Below are 23,334 nucleotides of genomic sequence, written 5' to 3'. Positions count from 1 at the left end.
CTTGACGAAGCACCACGTCCCAGGTTCACCTGTCCTGAGATTCATTCTAGGCTGCGTCGGAATACCGGAAGATAAAACATTAAAAAAATACCTGAGGCAACACATCATTGTGACAATACTTAACGTTGGTATTTCAGATTGTTATACTCTGCAGTAGGAAAGCACGCAACATTAACCATGCCGTGAACCTGATCCAAAATTCTTGGTTAACATCGTTAGGTGCATCATGTCCAGAGTCTACCAATCCAAAAAAATCGTCTTTGCTGCACTGGAATTATTGAAAGAGAGCGTTAAGAAAATATCTCGAAAACAAAAAAACCCTATATGAGCACTGCAGCCTTTCGTTGTTTGGGACCTGTCAGTTTTTCTCTCTCTACAACATCCAACACACTTTGATTAGCAGATGGAAACCTCGAGCCCCAGGAGATAAGATCCAATCAAATTGTGAAACGGCCGTTAGCAGAGGGTTCTGAGGATTTTATCAGCAACACGGTCAGTGGTTATTGAAACCCACTTCTCTTTGTATATTGCTGCACTCAAAACTAGTACCTGCAGAAAAGTAGGATAATGATATTTGAAGTTTCAAAGATAATGTATTGTTACAGTATAATCACTATTATAATAATATTCCAACATAAATACATTTACCATAATGCTTTGCACTATTGTTTGGATAAAATTTTAAGTATCATATTATTATGGTATCGACACCGAACAATAACAGTTGCGGTCACATTGATTTCGGGTTTAGTCCGGTGTAAGACAAGTTCAAAAAACTCAAAAATTGTGCATTTAACATAAATTATGTAAGAGTACCTCGTAATTAAGCAATATACTTAATCGATTAAAATTCTCATGTCACAGTGTATAGGTATTAAGTATTAATTAATATGTATTAAAATCAGTTAATCAAAATCTAAAATAATATGGTGTTTTAAACTCGTTATTTGAATTTATTTGAGTATTTGACTCATGTTTACCAATCTTTTTAAGCTTATTAGAAATATACATTAACTAAAATAACAGATTAAGTATAATTTATTGTATTTCTATAGTACGAAATTAAAATTAGTAGAAATCACATAACATAAAAAAAAAATTATTGGATCGGTTCATATTCGTTTTATAGATTACCTATTATGGTAACAATTGTTAAGTAAATAACAATTTTTGAATTTTAAACTGAATTCATCTGTCTTTAAAAAATAATTACTTAAAAATAGTTTCATTTTATTTCTGTGACATAGTCAAAACTAATTTTAAAGAAATAAAGTCTGCAGTTATCTACACAATCATAAATAATAGGTACTAAATTATAACATCTATATCCAATTTTAATCATTTTTTTTTTTGGTTAAAAATTCAGTTTTAACAGTCATCACAAAATACTGTGAGAAATTATAAAATATATTTAATCAATTATGCAATATAAAAAAACATTAATAAAAATGAATATTATGTTCTATCTTTAATGATCACTTTAAACGTACCCCAAAAAAATATTTTATGACTTTCAAGCCACTTGAAGACACACTTTACATAGCTGTATTTTGTGGCACAGTTTAAGTCAATTAGTAAAATCTGATCTACTATTCACGAAGTATTATCTTTTTATAAGAATATCTTTTACATCTAAGATATATGAAATAGGTAGTTAATGTGATATTAATCAGTATTTTTATCTTAAATCACACTGAAACTCAAAAAGTCCTAATCTAATACGAATTGATTATAAATTTAATATTTTTCTGGTTTCAGATGTTCATATAAATTATTATGAGATGTATTTCATGAAAAGCCTTAATAAATCCATATCAGTATACATTCTCAACAGTTCTCATCAACAATTAAAATGATTTATAGAAGTAAAAATCGCCCAATCAAACTTGATTGCCTTATTTAAACCAAAAAGGTGGTTTTAAAATCTATTATATGGATAGCTCTATAACTATATATCTTTTTAAATTCTTAAAATTATTCTCATTAAAATTGTAACTGTCATTCATATATAACTTTTTTATTTCATTTCTACACAACTCACTTAAAATATTTTTCAAAACATAATTTATTTAAAATATAAATAATACATTTAAAATGAGCATATTTTTAACTGTGAACATATTAATGGTTTTTTAATTGATATTATATCTACCGGTAAACATATAAATATAAAAATTATAAACTTTATAAATTGTGTATACAAATAATATTTATAATATTATGTGTTATAAAAATAACGTCAGTTTCACATTTTTCTTTTCACAATGAGTGATTCAATGGTCACGTGACGTTAAATAATAAAAATAAATTTGATGCGAACTAAAATTCTTATACATTTAACTGTACATAAATGTTACACAGATTATTGATATCCATCACGTGACCATGTTGGTTTAGGGTTGAAATTCATTTTTTGTCGTATTTTATTTTGGCCTAGTACCTATTTTTTGTTTTATTATTCCATTATGTACCTGAAGAATATTAAGTACACAATTATTTGGTTTTTTTTACCAGAAACATAATGTATAAATATTGTAAAAAAATATAAGTTTAAAAAACACAATACACAGCGTAAATCGATAGTGTTTTATTGCTACTGAACGATATCGACGGTTTAAAATTCTACCAAATGGTTTATATTTCAAGCAGTGATCAGTGGCTTATAAAACAACACTTGATGTTTTTGAATCTCCTCACAAAGACTATTATGAGGGGAATAATAATTATTGTTTTGATTCTATTGATCAAAATACAAGAAATATTTTGTTATATTTCTCAAATAACATGGAAAGAGTAGTTGTATAGTATATTTATGTATATATATAAATCAATCGTTTTGTTTTCTTTCTAATCGGCTTAATATTATAAAATAAAATAAAAAAGTTATAATTAATTTACTTATGCTCACGTGTAGTCTAAAAAATTATTCACATAGACTCAACAAGGAAGATTGTATTTAAATTATGTCTAATGGTAAACGAAAATTGATGATTGTAAAACAATTAAGTTTCTCCTGAAACGTATTTTTAAAAATAAATACATTATACTATTTATACTTATATTTTATTTATACGCATATGTATTTTTATTATACATACGATTCAGGTATATAATTACAGTGCAGGTACAACATCACTAACACAATGTTTTAAGCATACCTAATATAGTAATATATAACAAATTGTAGATAAGTCATGTGGCCAATTACATCATACAAAAACGGTGATAGTTGATAATAGTCTTATTAAAAATGTCCAAGAAAATTGTCTTAAGTACAATAGGCAATGAAAAACTAGTCCAATTGAAAAAACTACCAAAGCTTGTTAACATGCTTATTTTTGAAAAACAATCTCATGTAATTTTAACAGAATATACATTTTACTCTTAATATTCATGAGCAATTTCAATTGCCAAAAACAATACTTTATTATCCGTCTTAATGTGTGATCCTGAATCTGTAATATAAAGAAAACTTGTTACTAGTATATATAATTTAAAGCCATCAAAGAGTATCCAATAAAAGTTTAAATAATTTATGATTCCAAATAACGAATCCAATAACAAATTTAATCGCGTGTGGTTAAAAATATAGTACAAATATAGTCTTTTTCAAGACTCAATAGTACGTACGACCAAGTATATCTTTATTAATTTATAATTATTTCGCAATAAAATCATCATAGCTGAAGGTAAGTTTATAGTTTTGCTAAACAAAAATCAAAAATATTATTTCTAAATAGATATTTAGTATTATGAACTAATAGTTCAACACATTGCCCAGTTTAAAGACTATATTAATCGTCATTTTATAAAATAAATATATTACCAATCTTAACCTAGATTTACTAGAACTATTGTTATTCTGTGATCATAAAAATCATACAAGAAAATATAATACGACACGATACTCCATAATATGTCCATGACAATATCCACCACAACATCAAAATTTTCATACATGCTCTGTGAGCATTATGGTTTGTAATTATTGAAAATATTTCAATACTTTTTTCTTTAATCATATCTAGTAAAGTTATGGAGGTGACTGAATTATAAAATATTATTTCATATTAATATAATACTATACAAGCGGTCAGTATTAAATTTCAAAGGGAAAGCGTTCAGTCCCTTTTGCTGATTATTTTTATAACGCTCCCAGTAGTAGTTTCTGCTCGTCCGGTGGACCGTTCAATGTGAATTAATCGTTTTACTTTTTATGTACCGGTTGACTGACATTGTGATATTAATTAAAAAAAAAAAATAGAAAAAATACACTAATGAGAACAAATTGCTTTTTACGCTAACGCGTGTAAAAATGTCTGAGCAAAATTGTTTTCTCTACAATTTTTGTGAAAAAAAAAAAATGAATTGCCCCTTTATGTTATTAGATTATTATTGGACGAAGTTTAATTTTTATTTTTTCCGTACAGCGAAGGCAATTAGGATATGTACGGTTGAACTGTCCCAGAATCACAATAATAATTAAGTTTTATATGTTACATTAAAGGCCGTAATTTTAATTCATAGACAAACCAATAACTATAATCAAATACGAACTTAATCTAGTTATTTATGTTAACATTTTATAATGTTTTCTTTAATGTTGTGTTAAGAAAATTAAAAACTATTTTATTGAAATGCTTGTGATTTTGAGCTTTATAATTTTTTCTAAAAAACTTAGTAGTGGTGAAGTTAAGAGTAAATACAAAAAAAGTATAATCTAAAATTGTATTTAACATCCATTAATATATTATATATGCATAATATTTAGATTTTCAATAGAGTTAAATATTAAAGAATTCAAAAACCCTGATGAAAATTGTAAATATACACAAAAACAATACTAATATAAAATTATTTTTGGTGTTGTACGGTTTTCCAATATTGTATGTACTATAATATGAATACAAATAAACTCGATGAAAATTTTTTTATTATTAAAAAAAAAAAAAAAATGAAATAGTATTTGTAAAATCATTTACCAAATCTTTTTCTGAATTTCGAAGTGATAAATGAATAAAATCAAGTATTTTTTTAACCCTATTTTTTTTTTAGTGACTGTTTTTTATGATGCATGGAAACGAATTTAAAATTGTAATCTGATGATTATAAAAAAAATACTAACTATAGTAGTTATAATTTGTTTTTTACCAACCATTTTTCCTTGCTTGTATACATAATGTTTTATGTTTATATATATATATATATGTTGTAATTCTGCATCATAATTACTGTTTGAACCGAAAACCGTGTTAAATGTGTCAGGCGCGCACAACGTTTTCATTCGTTAACCATCTGCGTGGGCAAATTGAAGGAGCGAACATATTACGAAGTGCATCGCGCATGACGAGCCTTGTATCGAATAACACGAATCGTATGCTTAGCGTGTGCTGAACTGTAAGGTGGAAAAAAATACATAAAAAAACTCCGATGTATTTTTACGCACACAATAGCTTCATGCGCACAGACATCATCGTTGCTGAATTACTATTATTATTATTGTTGAATGGAGCTAGTAAAAAAAATCGTTCGAATTTTTTGAGGATAATAAGTCTACATGGCATAGCCTACTCCTGTCTTAATTTTTTTAGGGGTGGGGAAGATCAAGCTCTAGGACAAAGCTTAAGGACCAACTTACAATAATGCGTCGTTTATTAACCATTATAATGTTAAAAAATTAAAATTATCGAATTTTACGAAATACTGTCATTTTTGTGGAAGTGGCCCCTAAAAAAAAAATCGTGAAAATTATCAAGACAAAATGATTTTCTTCTCCTGAAAGTAGTCATTCAATGACTGTTAATCTAAAAACGAAAAATGAGAAATTAATTTTCTTACTTTCATGTAATGTAAATAAACATAAATGAACGAATTTGTAACAAAACTAGAATCACATAATTGACTTTATACATGAATGCAAATTGTATATTTGTATGACGTATTTTGTTAAATGAATTTCAATTTCACAATATATATTTATATATTTTTTTTACTAAGTGTAAAAGATAAGCTAACAATGCACAGCCGCATTTGTCTGTTTTGATTATTTAAGTAGTGTTACGATATTATATAATTATTATAGATGTATATTGAATACTATAGTGTTCAAGCTCAATCCATGCACACAATATTATGTCTGAATTATGTCTATTCAGTAACCATAACTATAATAGAGTACCAGACTATTAACTTCTGGCTCAAAACTTATAAACGAATATTATACGCCAAAATCTAAGTACAAAAAAGTTCAACATTATATGTAGTACCTATGTCGGTTATATTTACCACTCCCAGACATTTTTATCGTATCCTCATAAAATGTGTTTGTGTGACGTGAGAATAGTATGTTAAACATAAAATATAATCATATTTCTGTGAAATTTTGATTTCTGAACTCTATCGACCAAAAAATAAATATAATATATCGTCATGTTTAATTACTAATTAAACTGAATACAAATGAGTCAGACAATACAAATCCGTTCGAGCTTTTATTAAATCAGTTAAACGAATTAAGTCGTCAGTGCGCATTTACTTTTACGTGGTTATTATGTGATGGATTGGATATTATGTGATTTATATGGTTTAAAAACGATTATTTTAAATGTTTTAAATAATATAATATATTTACGTTTCATATCAAACAAAAAATAAAACGCGATGAGAAACCATATTAAATTGACGTTGGCAATGAAAATTTTGAAAAACGTTGTAAATTTTATATTTTTTTCAATTTTTATAATTTGAATTTATATGAAACAAAAATAAAAAGTGTCTTTATATGAATCATGAATTTACTGTGGTACTAAGCCACTATACCACACACGGTAACTACAATTTTTCCAAAACTCATTTATATTAATAGAAAAAGTGACTTAAATAAAATTATCTAATGAAGTAAGAGTAACTCATAAATCCTAATTTTAAGCCATTTGGAATTAAATCTAAAATAAGATAAAACAATGTATTAACAATAATTTTCTACAAACAGATGGTTGGATTTTGTACCAGGTGACTATATTAATCTCTCAGTGATTTAGCAGGGTGATACAGTTATTGTTTATGCTTATCTAAGAAAGTGTAGACATTTTTTATTTTGATGTTTATGGAAACACACACCTTTCCAATATATACTGTAAGCTAAAATTAAAACATCATATTTCACATTTTATATTTATAAATACGTGTAGGAGCGTATTGTGTACACACTTTTTTGGGCGATCACGCTGTATACAATGACAAAAAGCTGTTGACCAGGAGTATGCTTTCTCCGTTACTTTTTTTTTGGACACGCTCGTACTTTATGCGAATTTTTCTATTCAGAAAACTAAAAATACTTTGAACTTTTTTTACGTTATACATGAATACATATTTCGTATAAGAATTCGCCCCACGATACCACCACCACCACCCGCTCGTGGAATCACCCAGTCACAATACACGTCTAATTTGATAAATTATTCACCCCGCATTTTTTTTACATATTTTCTACTTTTTCGTTTCATTTATGTTGTACGTAGATCGTGAAGGGGTTTGGTGGATGATTGTTGGATCGGGTAAGTATAATTCTACTTTAATTTTATAGACGAAAGCTTATATAAAACTCTATAATCAATCCATAACCCGATGATAACTTTTTCCATCATCGGTGTTGTTGTTTTTATCTCCGCAACGAAACATCTTGTTCAACACTGCGAAAAATATTGTTCAAATTCTAATTGTTCTAATCGTAATATTGAAATGTCGTTGTAAAAATCTAATTATTGATACCGAAAGTCTAACCGCATTCCAGGGTCAAGTCATATCTTATGGGTTTACCCTATTCGAACGACTTTTCGGTTTGTTGAGACCAGCTCAGCAATCAATACAATTTTTTATTAGGTATATATTTTTTATATTTAGATAAATTCCTTAAAACAAGACCCATTGAGATTTATATATTTTTTATCATATTTTCAAATTATCGTAGGGGCTAAGAGGTCTGTGCAAATGGAGCATTTTTTTAAATATTTTTATTATTAAAATTAAAGTTGCAAGGAACATTATTGAAATGAATTTCCTCTTCGATTGATATTTCCGGCTAACCTTTCTGTATTATTAAGTTTTATCGTATCAAAAATACCTAGATACCTTAAATGTTATAAAATGCATAGCAATTTAAATTGATGATTGTTAACTTACTGAGTTATAATATCCGTAAATGAGGCTTATAGTTGGCATTCAATGCAAATGGTCCAAGTGTACCTACAAGACTTTTTGAACTTTCACATAAATGGATTTATTTTATATTAATTTGTTTTGCTGTACAAAAAAAAAGAAAAAAACGTATTTTTCCGTCTTCAAAGACAAGAACCAACATAGTAGACTGAAATACTATATTTGAAAATAAAAATTAACGACTTACTATAGTCAAATATATTTTATTTTTGACAATTTATTCAGTTAACTTTTATATTACCAGAAGCACTATTATTAAAAGTTTTCTTTTTACTCCAGTTAGATGGCTCCTTTCAATTAACAACGTTGTTTTATTGCGTGGTTCAATGTTGCTTATTATATTATAATAAAAATAAATAAAATTGTTATACTAAGAAAACACGATATTTGTCATTTTAATTTAATTGTAAATAATAAAAATAATAATGACAAAAAAAGAAAAGTAAATACAACGACCAAAGTCCGGAGGATTCGACGCGTAATATAAAGAAAAATATGACATTAGACTTTTTCTGATCTTCCAATTTACATTTGTTTATGTTTGAGAAATAATGAGCTTACATAATTTGATCACATTTTTAGTTCATTCAAAATAAAAATATGTACGTAAACATAATTTTTGAAAAACGTTAGCTTTTTTTTATTATTAATTTTTAATTTTCGGTATACCATAATCGTTTAAAATAATGAGGTGCTACTCACGCGTCATTGCAATAATATAACGAGATTATATTGTTATCTAATTTAAGTAGACGCAGTTAATATAAAACTAGTCCTGAAATACTCTTATACTCCCACGTTTGGTGTGGTTTGAAAGAGAAAATATTAAAACGAAAAATAAAGAGATAATAAACACTACAAAAACATGAGTTTAATTATAATCATACAGACTACGCCTGTTTCGCATATAGCTCCCTTCATCACACCGCACACGAAACGTGTAATATCAGCAGTATGTACCAAATGATAAACCGTCAGTATAGTGGTCGTTTAAACAATATTGAAACATACAAAAAAAAAAAAAAAGACGGGATGTCTAAAATGATTTGACGATTCGTTTTGCGTTCAGTAGCTCCGATGACCCAAATTATATATGACATATTATGTCATAGTAGAATTTTTTAGATGAAGGTCACCATAAGAATATACTGCCGTGTACTGCATTCAGAATATACCTACGTTTAAACTTAAAAACATACGATTAAACGTTACATCACTTATTTTTAGACGCTGTGATTTGTATCTGATGATTAAATCATAATAATAGGGAGGGTTGATGGTGCCCCCTGATGTACGATGTCATATTACATTTTAAACACTCCGGCACCACTGTTTGCGTTATGTGGTGAGTGGATGGAGCCAATGGAGCGTAATCGTCGTCGGACGACGTTGGACGACGACGCGCGATACAATTATAATATAATAATAATATAATATATATATATATAAATGTATATTGGGTCTGTCCGTGATGTTTCATTCAATTATACGTGATTTAAATTTTCATGCGGACGGCTTAGGACCACCACCGCAGATAATATTATATCGCTACCGGCTCGACGGTTTTTCGGGACGTGATCGCCGGCGGAGGATGCCGCTCGGATGGTAGCCGGAGGGAAGAGAGGCTTGTCAAGGTACCTACATTGTGAATTATGTACGGACCGACGCCTCCTTCGTTCTAGGCCACCGTCTATACACCCTTTCACTCGGCCCGATAACGGTGGCGGTGGTGGAAAACCATTATAATGTTTGAATATTAAAAAAATAAAAAACCACCAGCGAAATGGTCCCGGGCTAATTAATATTTATGCTCAGAGGTTCAATATTCTCTGACCCCCCACCACCCTCCTCCAACACACTATTACTACGCTGCTGACACCTTCACCATCCCACTACACCGTGTTACATCTACTGACGCATTTTCGCGGATATCGTTTTATTATTATCCCTACCTACATGGCCAACGCCCGTCGCTTCAAAAGTTCAGTGTATTTTTTTCCGTTTTAATAGACCTACTACAACCATGATGAGTGCATGTGTGTGTGCCTGAAATAATAACTAATAATAATATATCATTAATGTTGTATTATTATTTTTCACCATGTCGTTGTTGATACGACGTAAAATGATTAATAATATAATATTTTTATTCAAATAAAAATATTCGTAAAAAATTTACTTACCACTTACCAACGATCGCGGTCACGGTAGTACGTGACTTGTGAGTTAATACACCCATTATAGCGTTTGAATAGTTACGTCGGCAGTGAATATAATATTATGCATTTTACTGAACTATATGAAATTAAAATGTTGTGTTTCGGCATAAACGGCTCAATGGATTATAATATGCCGAACCATGAACACCTCTTCCGGCAAATCGTTTAAAAACCACTTACGTCCGGAAAATGGTTTTAGAATTTTATTTTCTTATACGTGGAAAATACAAGTTAATGTGTTTAACCGTTGTCTGAAAATAATTTGAAAATTGGTCGGTATAACGGTATAATTCTTCTTGTGGTTTAATCAAACAGAAACGTTTTAGGTACACGCTTAATATAATGGAATATATTATTATTATGTTTACCAAAAAGCACCTTTAAAATGTTTATTATATTTTAGTACGTTGAATTGCTTTCAACAAAAATAATTACGTATGTATACAATCGTTATTTTCGTATTCGAATAAATGATTTTTTTTATTTTTTTTTTGTGTTTATTGATTGATTAAAATTCAGTTAATTTCAGTAAATAAATCAAACCTCATCGTACCTACTTCTTTATGGAGTAAAAAAAAATCTGTATAAATAGATTGAAAATAATAGTTATTTAAAGTTTAAAAGCTGAGTGAAGCGGCAAAGGATAACATCCTCCAAAATATTGGCCCCAATCTATCTGATATACCAACGGGTATCAAACAACTATTAAAATTCATTAAAATTAAAATTGTATGGAAAATAGTATGTATTAAAAAAAAAAAATAGTTTTAGTGGTTTAAATTTATATAGGGAAAATATATACAACGCAGGTATAACATATTCGCCCGTGTTAATACCATTCTTTCGTTGGACGTATTTGTTGAGCGGTTTATAATGATAATATTATTATCATAGTAAACAATATCTGCACTGTCGTTTTTGTCGGATACACCAGTGCTTTACCCGTGGTTATCGGCCGAGCGACGAGAAACTTTCCGTTATCTATTTAGCAAGCCGGGTCGCACAAGCTTGGAGGTGCCCTCAAAGTGACAGTCACGATTTCCATTTTGATAACCTCGCATTTTCATTACGGTCGTTTCTCCATCGCCTCCCGACAACCAACATTATTGCTCACGGCGGTTCGCTTCCTATCCATTTCCCAAAACGCCGGAATTAACGAACGGTAAATTAAATGTAGCGAGATGCCAAAAAGAACGAAATAAACACTCAGACGAGTTCCGAACGGCGTGGGCGTGATATATAACCATAATAATTAGGGCTGTGAATGCTGTATAAAACTTCAAAAGTGTAAAAGAAATTTAAAAAAAAAAATGATAATATAAAATGCACTGTATTCCTTATTATCCTAAAAATATATTAAAAATCAGAAAAATATAAAATCTATCAACTTGCATTAAAAAAAATCTATGTTATTAATTATTCGTAATTACTTAAAATGGTATCTAAGATGAAAATTAAAAAAAAAAAAAATTATAAAATAAATGTTATTACTAAGGTATCTAAAATTGTAACAATAATGAAATGTTTACTTAAAAAATACAAAAAAAAAAACTAAAAATTCAAATTTGACATAAAATGAAAATTAACGGATTTAAAATTGAGTTTGTTACTGCCCAATTCAAAATATGTGACAACAAACCTATATTTTACAATGATCCATACAGAATTCATTTTCTATCAAATACATACATTATAATGGACGTAACTTTCAAGTGGTTTATTGATTGAGAAATCAAAAAAGTCTTAAAAATAAATGCATGAAATTGTATAAAAAACACGCGCATTCACCAGGTTCCAAACCATTTACAAAGTATATTGCACGTGAAAATGATCCCAGACGACAATGTTTTTAGGCAACCAAAATATTATATAACTATATAACTTAATACCATGTAATGCATATTATTAGGTATGTATTATCACATAAGTTTAAAAAAATTCTAACACTAAGAAATGTGATCTGTGTGAGTATAAATACAACAAAATCAATAAAATCGTTATGCTATAGAATTGACTATTCTGGGATTTTAATTTTACCTATTAATTATCATTACAAAAACAAAATGATCCAAATTCAAATTGTATTACTAAAAATGTAATAAAAAACATTATAGGAAAAATATTAAGTTTCAAAAAAAAAACATTCAAACAAATGATATATTTTATTCGTGTTTTTCACCACTAAGAGCCATTGCTATTTCAAAAACTCCGCTATTGTAGTTACCGGAATCAATTAAATTAGACAGTATTTTAGCTTTCACGGTTATAGACAGACGGCTGCTTGTGTCTGGATGCTCTTCAAAGATATTTCTACCCTATTTATAATATTATGTAGATGGATGAGAAAATTACATATTTCAATTCACATCTGTGGAGTGTGGAGATACAACGATGATAGTCTGCGTCTATATAACATAATTTAAATGTTATTGACCATTATCAATATTATTACTATTATTATTGTTATTATAATTTTGATTACTCGCTCACGATGGCGTATGAAATTTCTAGGTACATTATACACGTGTTACACGTGGATAGAGAGGTTTAATTAAAATAAACACAATGCGTCTCCAGCGTCCAGTCTTAATCAGACCGAATAAACAATATCATAATAATATTATAATACATAAAGGGAGCCTGTGACTATTTCAGGGCCAACGTAGAATATTCATATAGGTGCGCGTTTTGGTGTTATATTATATTAAAACGGTGAACTCTGCTCAGTGCCAGGGTCGTATTTAAACCCTTTTACCTACAGACGTTTGTATACTACCCCCATGAGCCGACTAAAATCTATCCTCGTCCTATATAACCACGATCCATTTTTAATATTTCCACTTTCTCTTATCTCCCGTTCATATTGATTGCCCATTTCATTGACATCAATTTCTCTGTTTTTTTTTTTCTGTAATTTCTCTACATATCTGACCAGCAATAGCTGAAACTAATGTTTTTACACGATTTACATAGATATAATAATAATAACCGTTTACATGAGAGTTTACCGTTCATAATCTCATTCAACTAAAGCCAATGACCACTTAATCATATGACATTAATCGAACAATTGAATAATTATCATTATAACTGATATCGGTTATGATCAAATGTACTTCTCAAAAATTATTTGTATTTTATAATACATATTTTATTCGTCTCATTTTTCGAAAATTACCATTTTAAAAATCGGCCTTCATAAAAATATAATGTTTGTAAAACTAGTTTAACTATTGCATTTAATAATAAAATCAAATATAATTTGTGTTTGAAAAAAAGTTAATACAACTTAAAGTAACATTAAATACTAATTTTTAATTTTATTTAAAAAAAAAAAGAAAATAATAATCTGGTTTCTGAAAATTAAATTATTTTGATTATGAATAAAATAAATATAAATAAATATAATAATATATTATATTTATAATATAAATTTCAATGTATTATATTATTATTAATTATAAAACGTGTAATTCTATTGTTATGACGTGAATTCAGTTAAAAATAACATCAAGGCTTAAAAACGATAGGACGACATGTAACACTTTCATGGTATATGTCTACTATTAATTACTATTTTTATATTATATATATTCATTCTTGTGCGTCAGTAACATTTGTACGCACTATTGAGACTGTTGTATGCCGATCAGCTTGACAATTTCTTTAGTATTATCTACACAACATTTGACTATGTATGTACATAATATGAAATGAATTGAATCGCGTCGGTTTGGTTTGTAGCAGAGTTGTGAAAAATCATTTTTAATTTTTTTTTTAATTACATATAAACTGACCATGATACCAATGGCATTGGTGGTCAAGGGTTAAAAAAATATATATCGTGGGGAGAGTCCTTAATGTTCGTAAAATACCGTTACTCGACATCCACAGAGCGGAATGGTGTAGAATATTATAATTTAGTGGTACTATCAAAAATAAATAATAATTTTATAGTGAAAATGTGTTTTATTTTCCTATGGTATATTAAAATTACAAGTAGTAAGTTTCAAATTTCATAATTCAAATTTATGTCAGTGTAGTATCTAATTAATATAATTAAAAAAAATCAATACAAGAACAAATTTACTTTGCTGCCTAATTCCTCTGTTCATTATCCATAAAAAAGTTTCTACCTGGTAATTCCAATTTATTTTACTCAGAAAAATCCTTAATTGCTTCTACCTTATTTTTTTTTGTGTTTATAATATTATTTTGCTATTTGCTAAGCGTATGTAAGACATTTAAAATTAAAATAATATACCCGAAATCATTGTATAAAAATAGTAATACACTATTGATAACCAACATTGTACATTTTATGAGAAATAATATATTTATTAAGTATTTAGATTAGAGAGTTTTTTATAGTTTAGACAGTATTATGCATGATCTCATATCATATACACGTATATATTTATTAGGTTTATTATATTTTATAATTTTCAGTATCATAAATGAATAAATAAATTGTATTAATTATATTATAATGTATAAATTTAGAATATAATTTTTAAAAACGATTTAGTCTTACTGACGTGTTTTTTATATAAAAATAGCTATGGGCATATGTACATTTGAGATTTGAGAAACCAATATTAAATAATAAATTAAAAATTATATTAACACTTAGAAAATGTTGAAAGACATCTAAACTCTCCACTACCACCCGCTCGCCCTGTAAAATACTTCACACCCAACGAAGTAAAAAACATGATAATTAAGTGTTCTCGTAAGAAATCTCCAGGTTTCGATTTGATAACAGCGGAAGTCGCTAAATGGCTGCCAAAAAAGGCTATAGTGCTCCTAACCTATATTTATAACGCAATCATAAGACTTTCATATTTTCCACTAAGCTGGAAATTTTCACAAATAGTCATGTTTGCCAAGCCGGAAAAACCTCCAGATATCCCGAACTCGTATATACCTATCAGTCTCTTACCATACCTTTCAAAAATCTGTGAAAGGCTAATTCTTAAACGATTGTCTCCTCATATACTTGAAAACAATATTCTTCCTCCTGCACAATTTGGCTTTAGAGCTAAACATAACACGATTCACCAAGTCCATAGAGTGGTTGATGCTATAAGTACATCTCTCGAAAAAAAATGCTATTGCACAGCTGTCTTCTTAGACATATCCCAGGCCTTCGACCGAGTATGGCACGAGGGCCTTCTGTTCAAACTTCGCAATTGCTTACCCCCACCGCTCTTTCTTTTAATTAAATCCTACCTTACAAATCACCACTTCCAAATACGTTATGGCTCATCAACTTCAAATATAACCCCGATTTTCGCCGGTGTACCTCAAGGAGCAATCCTCTCCCCCTTGCTCTTTAACATTTATGCCTCTGATCAGCCAACAATCCCAAACACCTCTGTTGCCGACTACGCAGATGATAAAGTAATTTTTTCAATTCACAGCGATCCAATTATAGCCTCTACTAATTTACAGTCTCATTTAAATTTACAATCCGAATGGTATGAAAAATGGCGTGTAAAAGTAAATCACAGCAAGTCAGTTCATACAACTTTTACCCTTAGACACGGTCAATGCCCAAATGTTTCAATTAATAACATACCTATCCCATCACTCAATGCTGTTAAATATTTAGGATTAATCCTTGACCAAAAATTAACTTGGAACAAGCATATAAGAGCTAAGAGATTAACCCTTAACGCTCGATCTTGATCGCTAAAAACAATTTTATCAAAAAATAAATTTACTAACTTAAAAACAAAACTACTTGTATATAAAACTCTCCTTAAGCCAATATGGACATACGGGTTACAACTCTGGGGATCTGCCAAAAAATCAAATCTAAATAAAATTCAAGTCTTTCAGAATATTACCCTCAGAAAAATCACTAACGCTCCCTTCTACGTCTCTAATGTAACTCTCCACCAAGATCTAGGTATTCTACCTGTTATAACTGAAGTGAAACTATTTTACAAACGTTTCTTTGACAAACTTGAAAATCACCCTAACCCACTAATAAAAGAGCTATATACCTTTTCACTCCCTGGAAATCCTCAACGTAGACTCAAAAGGAAATGGTGTCGTGACCATTTAAATTAAATATCCCACAATCATCCTAAATATTTGGTCAAGTAAATAAGTGCCACTAATAGGTGGCTTCTTCATCAAGCAATCCATGTTTTTTTTAAACTCTTATCGTATACGCTGATTGTGCAAATTGTATAGATTGTGTATGTGCATTTGTAAAAATAAAAAATAAAAATTATATTTTAAGAATTTTATAATTATAATACGTCTATTATGGATTGGAAAATATGAGTATTTAATTAAAATTTAATTTTCATGTTAAAACTGTATTATTCTCAAACATGTGTAAGTACATGGTTCAATTTTGTTATTCATACTACAATAATTTTTGTGATTTCATGATATTTCACAAGTATACGTTAAGCTAAAAACCAAATAGTCTTGATTCTATTATATTATAGAACTATTGAAAACTATAGTATAAAAGGGTCGTATTTTAGAGAAAATAGTTTCAAGTGTTTAAGATTAAATGATAATTATGTTTTATTACTTTTTAATTCTGTGTATTTTGTTTATCTTATGCCATAATATTATGTTTAAATTTTAACTGTACAAAACCCTGATTATTGCAAATATAAAGAATGATTCTCAGAACAACACTCATTTCCTTGAAAAGTCTAAACGTGTTTGGATGTATATTGTTTTATATCATATTATAGAAGTGACAATATTATGTTTTTTTCAAATAAAAAACGAAATAAAAAATAAATACATTTATGTTATCATAAGGTATCTATTTTTAAGATACCTAATGCATTATTATTGGGTAATTTAGACGTCATATTATAATAGATATGCAGTATTTTCCAGAAATACACACAATTTTAATTAAAAAATCATTGAATTATCTGTTAATAATTAAAAGTAATACTAAAAAGATGAAATGTGAATCCAATACCTATATTAGGAACTGCGGAATACAGTGTGCCAATTATTAATGATCGTACTTTAGGAAACGGTGTTGATCACATTGTCTCAAAATTAAACGCTTCTTAACATTTTTAACTTAACAATATTTTTATGTAGAACAATGCACAATGTGAATAATTTCAATTTAATGTTTTAGCTAAAATTTTAAAACAATTATGGTATTTTCAAACAACAAATAATTGCATTAGGTATATATTATTGAAATATTCAGTTTAAAATTAGTAGCAAGCGCTTGTTAATAAAATATTAAATAATGTAGGGGAATTACTCAAAGACTTAGTATTAGGAGACAGTCTGGCCAGTGACAGAACCCTCAATTTATTTTTAGCAAGAAAATACTATAAAAAAAAATCCTTGAAAAGCGATGTTTGCTTGATTTGAATTCTTTTAAACTGGAGATTTTTTTTTACTTTGTTCATAGATCTAAGATTTCAGATTTGAAATGTGTGCGTTTTAAGTTGTGTCTTCATGCCAATTTAAATGAACAACTTATTACAAAGTCAAGATTTCCACCAGTGCACTTTCGACGATGTAACACTAGTTTGACGTTACTGTTACACAACTTTTTGCAAACATCGCTCGAGTATCTTATCCATATGCGTCCGCTGGCACCACATCAGGCCGCTGAATAATAGGTCACCTAAATACAAGTTTAAATACTAAGTTTGACTATATTTTTGTATGTATATAATCTACTTGTATTTTTTTCTTGTTCAATTTCGTAGTTATCAGATCATAGTGTTAAAATCACAATAATCTAAAGCCAGTATTTGAAGGATTTCCATTTTAATGAATAATAAAATCAAAATTGAATAAAAAATCGAAAGAAATAATAACATAAGTTATCTAGGTCTCCATCAAATAGTTTATGTTAGTTAATCATTATTATCAAATTCAATGCATTTGTAATGAGTTTCAGAAAAAATCTATAACAATGCGCTGTAAATATTATGCTGTCCCAGACGATTTTTAAAACCCAGTTTATGACTCTTCTATATTATGTTCTCGAAGAACGCAATGTATTTTTTTATGAAAAATAGGTATTATATAACAACAGAGAATTTCAATCACCATAAAATCTTACTTCTACGATAAAGTAATTATAAGTTTTAATAACACAATGCAGAAATTCATAAGTATATACGTGAAAACGGTAGACAAAGTTTAATTCATTTTTATTTTGGTAAATGAATAAAAAAAATTTAAAGTGGTAATTATTGTCAATATTATCCATATTTTTCTGAATGATTTATGTTCTAGTATTTTCTATGTGTGTAAGTATTATGTTTGTAATTTTATCAGTGAATTAAAAACATATATACACATGTGAATTTTTAACGACAACGTCAATAATAAATTTAAATTAATTAAATATTTACCCGGGGATGTCTTGTGTAAAATTAATCCTATATAAACATGAATGTTATGGTTAGTAAAATACAGCGTGAAAATTAACGCAAATTCAATTAATGTAATAAGTTATTTTTACCTATCTACTGTTTAATATAAATCTGATATTACATTAATAATGTATTGAAAATTATCTCGTGGTCCTTATCGAATAGAAATAATTTAACTATAAATTATAGTAACTAAACGCATAGGTATCAGAATTGTACAATTATTCAGATACTATATAATATTCTTATAAATGATTATGTAACTAAAATATAATAATAAAAATTATTATTATAACGTACCACCTACATTTCTACTTAAGTACAGTAATATAATAACTGACATTTTAACAAAACACCATGGTGATGGTGGTGATTAAAACAATAATAACATGTTTCACCTGAAACTCCAATCCGTTTTGTATTGTTCCTTGTCTTACGCAAATAATGGTAGCAAGATAAAAATGATTATTTAGTAAATACTAAAATTTGATTTATGATAGAGTTAGGAGTTAATAATATTGTAATATTCGGTGATACACGAATGCGGACGGATCTTATCAGGGCTACCTTTTTGATAACACGATTGCGGACGATTATACTTTAATGATGGACACCCAAAAATGACACGATTGCGGACACATGTTGCCAAATTTATAAATAATACTTCAATAATGTGGGAATATGGGAATTCTGAGCGTATTAAAATATTAAATGTAGTTTGCAGTTATAAGTCATTTCTGTTAAATAGGTACTGCAGTAATAGCTGCACACTCGTAGACCGTAGTTATAGAGTTCTATTATATGTATAGTGTTTTTGTCAAACTATGGAAAACTGTCAAAATATTTTATCATAATATTTGTATTATTGTTATTCCTATTATTAGCTATATAATATAATATTATCTAATATCTTAAACCGCGTTGTAGTCGGTGCTCACTAGCCATTCAAACGATAGTCGATAAGCCTATCATTAAATTGATAATCGTGGGCTCGTTAGACTGCCTTGCACAACTTGGCAACGTTTCACTAAATTTCGTCCGGAGTCGTGTCATTTTTTGGGTGCAATATAAAACCTTTTGTCATACAGTGGTCGTCCGCAGTCGTGTTGCAAAAAAGGTAGAGCGTCCGCAATCGTGTTTCACACGTAATATTGATAACCCTGAACAGCATAGGTACCTTTGCTGAAAAACATACAATATTTCTATTTGAAAAATACTTGACACTCATTTGAATTTTCAAAATTGGTCACATCTACCTATTTATCTGACGATCTATCGTCAAGGTGCTTAAAAATTTAAAATTTACATGGATTTTAATATTTCCATCTTTTTATCAAAAATCTTCATCTTCACTTCAGATTTTGTTGCTTACGGATCTCAAAATTCAGTTCTATAAACACGTTAACGGTTACCAAATATCTAAAAATATGGCACTGGGATTAAACTACACCACAACGGATATCCTTTGGTAAATATATTAGAAAATAATAAATGTTACTAAATATAAAGCGCAAGGTATAACCTGGATTTGAAAAGTGTATAATTTTAATAAATTCGAGAATTTATAACGTAATAAAAAAATAAAATATTCTAACTTCAATAAATTCTACTTATCCAAGCAGTTTACTTCTTTTTGATATGATTTATATATTTCTAGAATGCCTAGAAATTACGTAGGAAATGTTTAAATCATAATTTTTTTTAAGTGCCACTGTATTCAAATGTATCGTCAAACCATAAATACCTAATGACACTATTTTCACATATATTAACTATAATAAAAAACAAAAACATGTCAATATACAATTGACATTTAAATAAATTTATGTCATAAAGGTTTGTATTAATTAATGTGCCTACATAAAAATTATAATTATTGATGAATTTTCCATTTTCTCATTGGATTTTCATACAAAAAAAATGGTTTTCTTGTATTTTTTTTTAGCTTCCTCGACTTGGTTACTTCGAGGTCTATCTGTAAATCTAGCACGGTAACGCTTCCTACTTGTATTAATTAAATTATCTGTGACACTAACATTATTAGTTATAACAAATAGACAAATCGCTTTCTGAAATAAAAATTATATTTTCTGTAAAATTAGGAATATTAGAAATAGATATAAATAAATATATTTCAAATGTCCACTATTAATACTTCCGGTTAGATGCAATATTTTTACTGGGAATGTATCTACACCAAATTTGGCATAAAGATTATTATTATAATAAATTTCAAATACATATGGGAAAATATTGCCATCTGCAAACAATTCGCAACAACCACCATATACAGTAGGATTTTCCATATTACGAACCTAATCCTCAGCAGTGGAAAGCTTGTCACCATATGAATTGTAAGCCATATTAACTAAAGTATTCCAATTATCAGAGACATACGAAAAAAATGTATCTCGGACATCCTGGCATATTTCTTGAGTGTTATAATATAAATGAAAGGAAATTGAACGGAAAAGGCAGGCACCATCACTGATAATTGGTACAACTATTTGAGATGTCAACATTCCATTCACAATAATTTCTTTAATATATGACATCTTTATAAATGAAAGTGAAAAAAATAACTGAATAATAAATAATATCTTATGCTTATATTATATTGCCAATGAAAACCTCTAATCAATAATAATAATAATAAAAATAAATAAATATAATATTAATAATATTAAATATTGTTGATAGATGGCGCCACTATTGTATACTTAAAACTTCTTAATTTTACCTTTAGGGGCTGAATTTCTAAAAAACCTTTCTTAAAGCACGGTGAAATTATAATATTAAGCCACCCTGAAAATTTCAAGCAGATCTGCCCTGTGGATTGGTGTGATCCCTCCGGAGGATAAATTCCTTTATATATATAGATAGAAGATAGATTAAGATATAATTGCTAATCCTTAAATTGCGCTAATGTGTGAATGTTTATAAACCCCCTCCCCTCTAAAAAAATCATAATATAATAAAAAAAAGCATAATCATAATTAGGTTCGTAAAACAAATTATTTCCATTATGTTTCTCATCATTTTCATTGGTTTTTGTTCACAGGTGCAGTGCGACAGATATTCGCGGTCGTACACGGAACTGCGTTATTGCCGTGTGACATTGCGCCACCTATACCCCACGATCCCCAGGACACTGTTATTCTAGTGGTTTGGTACAGATATGAAAAAACTGCAATTTATAGGTAAGTTTCAAATTTTATAATATAGCGTTGTGCTTGGAATTATGTAGTGATTAGACTTTTGGATACTGTCGAATTTTATGTTTGGCTGAAACAATTCACGACGCTGAAAAAATACTACTCTTTATAATAATCATATGAAATCAGTAATAATATGATTATATACAAAAAAAAAATAACAAAACTCTAATGTCATTACATATATTTATATTTAGATATAAGTTAAGAATTTAGTATGTGTAAATGTATGTAATATAATATTAAAATTAAATTATTATTGTACACCGATGTTGTAAGTATAGTGTATGTTTAAAGTTTTTATTCTCAATTAACAAAACCGTTCGATATTTTATAGTAAACAAACTCGTGGGCTCAGAACCAAAATAGGTTAACTTCAATTTTAAAAATTCTTATTTTATAAGTGTAGGTTTATTTATCAACACCTTATATTTCAAACTCAAGAATAACCATTTAGGTGTATTAATTTAAATTTTATCATGAACTAAAGGACACTAAATCAACACAGTTTAGGAATATTACTGATATAACTATTGAATAGTCTAAATATAGAATCTTTGTGTTTACTATAGATCTATCTAAATTGTACATAATTAAAATATAAATTAGTCATCCATGAACGATAACCAAAAAAAATCTTGTTCCTTGTGTCGACTTTACAATAATAAGTTATTAGAATTTTAAATTCTTTTTAATTATCAAAAAATATAAAACCCTATTGTGTAACTGGATTTAGTTCAACGAAAAATGCGCATTTAATTCAAAGCAAAAAAGTTAAGATTATGTAAAAAAAATTGAACAAAAATTATTCACAACCAAAGGTTCTATCTGTAGAATGTTCTCGTCTATAATTTAAGTTTCTATATTTTATAGATATTTCATAGGCATTGATTATTCCATTGTTTGAACTTATTTGTTTTTTTTTTTTTAATTTCTCTTGTGACCTTTGAACAAATAATAAAATGTATTACAAATGCTGTGTAAACATTATACTACCTAGATCCTTATCTCGAAACATTAGTAGGTATATTATGTTTTTCCAAAATATATTATTTTTTATAATGTATCGTTTACATTAGGCCAGCGCAATCATTAAATCATAAATAAAGAAAATTTGTGATGAAAGCTAACATACAAATGTTTTACTTATAGTAATAATACGCCTATATTCTATATAATATAATATTTATATCGTATAATGTACCTGTGTACTTTATCCTCACAGACTCGAATCAAAATTGATTAGGACACATGATTATACCTATATGCGTATAATACAGTAATATA

General features: G+C 28.2%; 1 protein-coding gene across 1 annotated transcript in view; it reads left to right on the top strand.

Annotated features, from left to right (window-relative positions):
• Positions 1-23,334, top strand: part of LOC107162698 (uncharacterized) — a 564,476-nt gene that overhangs the window by 369,476 nt on the left and 171,666 nt on the right. Inside the window, exon 2 of the mRNA XM_089218652.1 lies at positions 21,894-22,032. Within this exon, the coding sequence (XP_089074778.1) occupies positions 21,894-22,032 (139 nt within the window). The remainder of the gene's footprint in view (positions 1-21,893; positions 22,033-23,334) is intronic.

Source organism: Diuraphis noxia, unplaced genomic scaffold (assembly GCF_037042655.1).
Source record: "Diuraphis noxia isolate RWA-SAM2 unplaced genomic scaffold, SU_Dnox_SAM2 contig0001, whole genome shotgun sequence".
NCBI classification, from domain to species: domain Eukaryota; kingdom Metazoa; phylum Arthropoda; class Insecta; order Hemiptera; family Aphididae; genus Diuraphis; species Diuraphis noxia.
Note: the sequence above shows the minus strand (reverse complement) of the source record. Positions and strands in the feature narration are given on the sequence as shown.